Source organism: Papilio polytes, unplaced genomic scaffold (assembly GCF_000836215.1).
Source record: "Papilio polytes unplaced genomic scaffold, Ppol_1.0 DF824180.1, whole genome shotgun sequence".
In the NCBI taxonomy this organism is placed as follows: Eukaryota; Metazoa; Arthropoda; class Insecta; order Lepidoptera; family Papilionidae; genus Papilio; species Papilio polytes.
In genome coordinates this window covers 371,308-373,392 of record NW_013525024.1, presented here as the reverse complement: position 1 = coordinate 373,392, position 2,085 = coordinate 371,308, and the positions used below count along the sequence as shown (strand labels likewise).

At 35.3% G+C, this 2,085-nt stretch overlaps 1 protein-coding gene across 1 annotated transcript in view; it reads right to left on the bottom strand.

Moving 5' to 3' along the window:
* Positions 1–855: 855 nt before the first annotated feature.
* The window catches only part of LOC106110970 (UDP-glucose:glycoprotein glucosyltransferase), a 10,387-nt gene continuing 9,157 nt past the window's right edge, over positions 856–2,085 (bottom strand). Inside the window, 3 exon segments of the mRNA XM_013292938.1 lie at positions 856–1,476; positions 1,652–1,814; positions 1,897–2,026. Coding sequence (XP_013148392.1) covers positions 1,448–1,476; positions 1,652–1,814; positions 1,897–2,026 — 322 coding nt within the window. The 3' untranslated portion in view covers positions 856–1,447.

The window sequence follows — 2,085 nt, the reverse complement described above, 5'->3', positions numbered from 1 at the left end:
CCGCTGCCGCTACCACTGGTGCTGCCGCGTCGACTGCCAGCTCTGCCGCGTCACCACCGAGGAACACTACTGCAACTGACCTACAACTGCAATGTACCCTTCATAAAAGACATTGCACTTTTTCCCATAAGCATCTTCTTTAAAGAAGTGCACGGGATTTGTTGTACAATACAAGAACATTCCAAATTTAACAATTAAACTCTTTGGTTTATTAATTACGTAAAATGAATACATTTTTTTTCTTTTCAGTTCTTTCATAGAACAGTATGCAAATTCTTGCATGATGAATTCCATTATACGTACAATATTTCAACCAAAGAAAAAGACATGACAACACAACTAACTAGTCATATCGTTGTAAGCCGGCGGCTGAGGTACAAATTGTTTTGGCGTAGTTTTTAAGTAATTGACTGCTTATTATACCACCAAAGACATCAGTACTTACACTATCTAATGTTTGCTATATTGTTTAATTTTAGAGACAGAGTGATGAAAGCCAATTCTCGTGACGACTGTAGGATAAACATATATCTTGACAATAATGTGTTACGTGTGTAGAGTTAGACTGTAGACATAGTTCTTAAATAAACTTCAATCTTCTCTAAGACTTGCTGTCTGTATATAATGTAAGCTTGAGTTTTTAATTTATGTAAATGAGTAGATGTTAAAAATAGAAGCAGTATTTAATGTTGTTAGTTTAGATCATCTCCTAATTGTACATAACTCGGTACTTATTTAAAACTACGGTGTTCTTTAACTTTGTTAAGATTACATTATTTCTGTATGTTTCAAATTGTAAAATAGTGAGTTTTGTGTAGAATTGTAGGATTGAAAACGAGAATAAATAAAACTTAGTTTGACAAAAAAGTATTTTATTTGCAAAACACAGCTTCTATTACAAGTGAAATACAAATTATTCGAAATATGTGTACTCTGTGAACGAATTACAACTAAGATTTTATTGGAGATATATTTTTTATGTGAGAATTCAAACTATATTCAACATAATCAATAACAATACATTTTTCAAAGAAACAAATAAATTCATGCTCACAAAAGCACGATGCGGAGGGCGTTTCGCAATTTTTACAAAATTATAAATTAGAGCAAAACATTTTTTACATTCCAGTACATTAAAAACAAAGAAAAGTGAACACTTTGCTTTTGTCGTTTGCACCATGCGATATTGAAAAGAGTATGGTATTGCTTAGTTGCTAGGAATCACTTCACTTAATCTTACACGACAAATATCAACACTGTTTATGGAAATGGCATCAAAATAATCACAACAAGAAAATATACACAAGGAAAGAGAAAAGGAATCTTCAAAGTCTTTTACAATAAATTCTCACAGTGATCATACACATCTTGTAACACATCTTATACACAATCTTACAACCTTACAACAAAAATTGGAATAACTAAAAGTTCTAATTCGATTATTACATCATAACTCTGTATGCTCGTGTTCTTTACCTGAAAGAAAAGACAAAAATCTTATTCAACTGCCAGAGTGAGACGAACGAATTCACATCCGAAATAACAGTGAAACATAAAACGCTTTCTAGACAAGTATAATAACGGACACAAATATTATCGATTAAATCACGAATTAATTTTGATCGATTCGATTGTATGAATGTAGTGTTACCTGCGTCGTGCAGATGTCGCTCCTGGTCGGTGTCGGTGTGCTGGTACAGTCCGCGGCGCACGCGCGCCTGCAGCGCACGCACCTCGCCGTCGTACTCGCGCCACTCCGGCACGATGCGCATCGCCGCCGACAACTTCGCCTCCTTCGTCATCGGATTGTTGCACTGTTCACAAATTGAATAAAAACATATACTGTCGACGTCACGTTTCTCATAACTCCAAGTGACCACAGATAACAAATCTCACCAAATCAATAGTCTTAGCTTGTTTCTTGGACTTGTCGTCGCACCAGGTCTCGCACCAGAGCCACTCCTGCGGCAGTGACTTTATCGCCACCTGGTGGATCATATTGTTCGGCAAATCTTGATCTAAAACAAAAGATTATTTTGTATTAATGCCAATTTAAATATCAGTGTTATATCCATATGATAATTT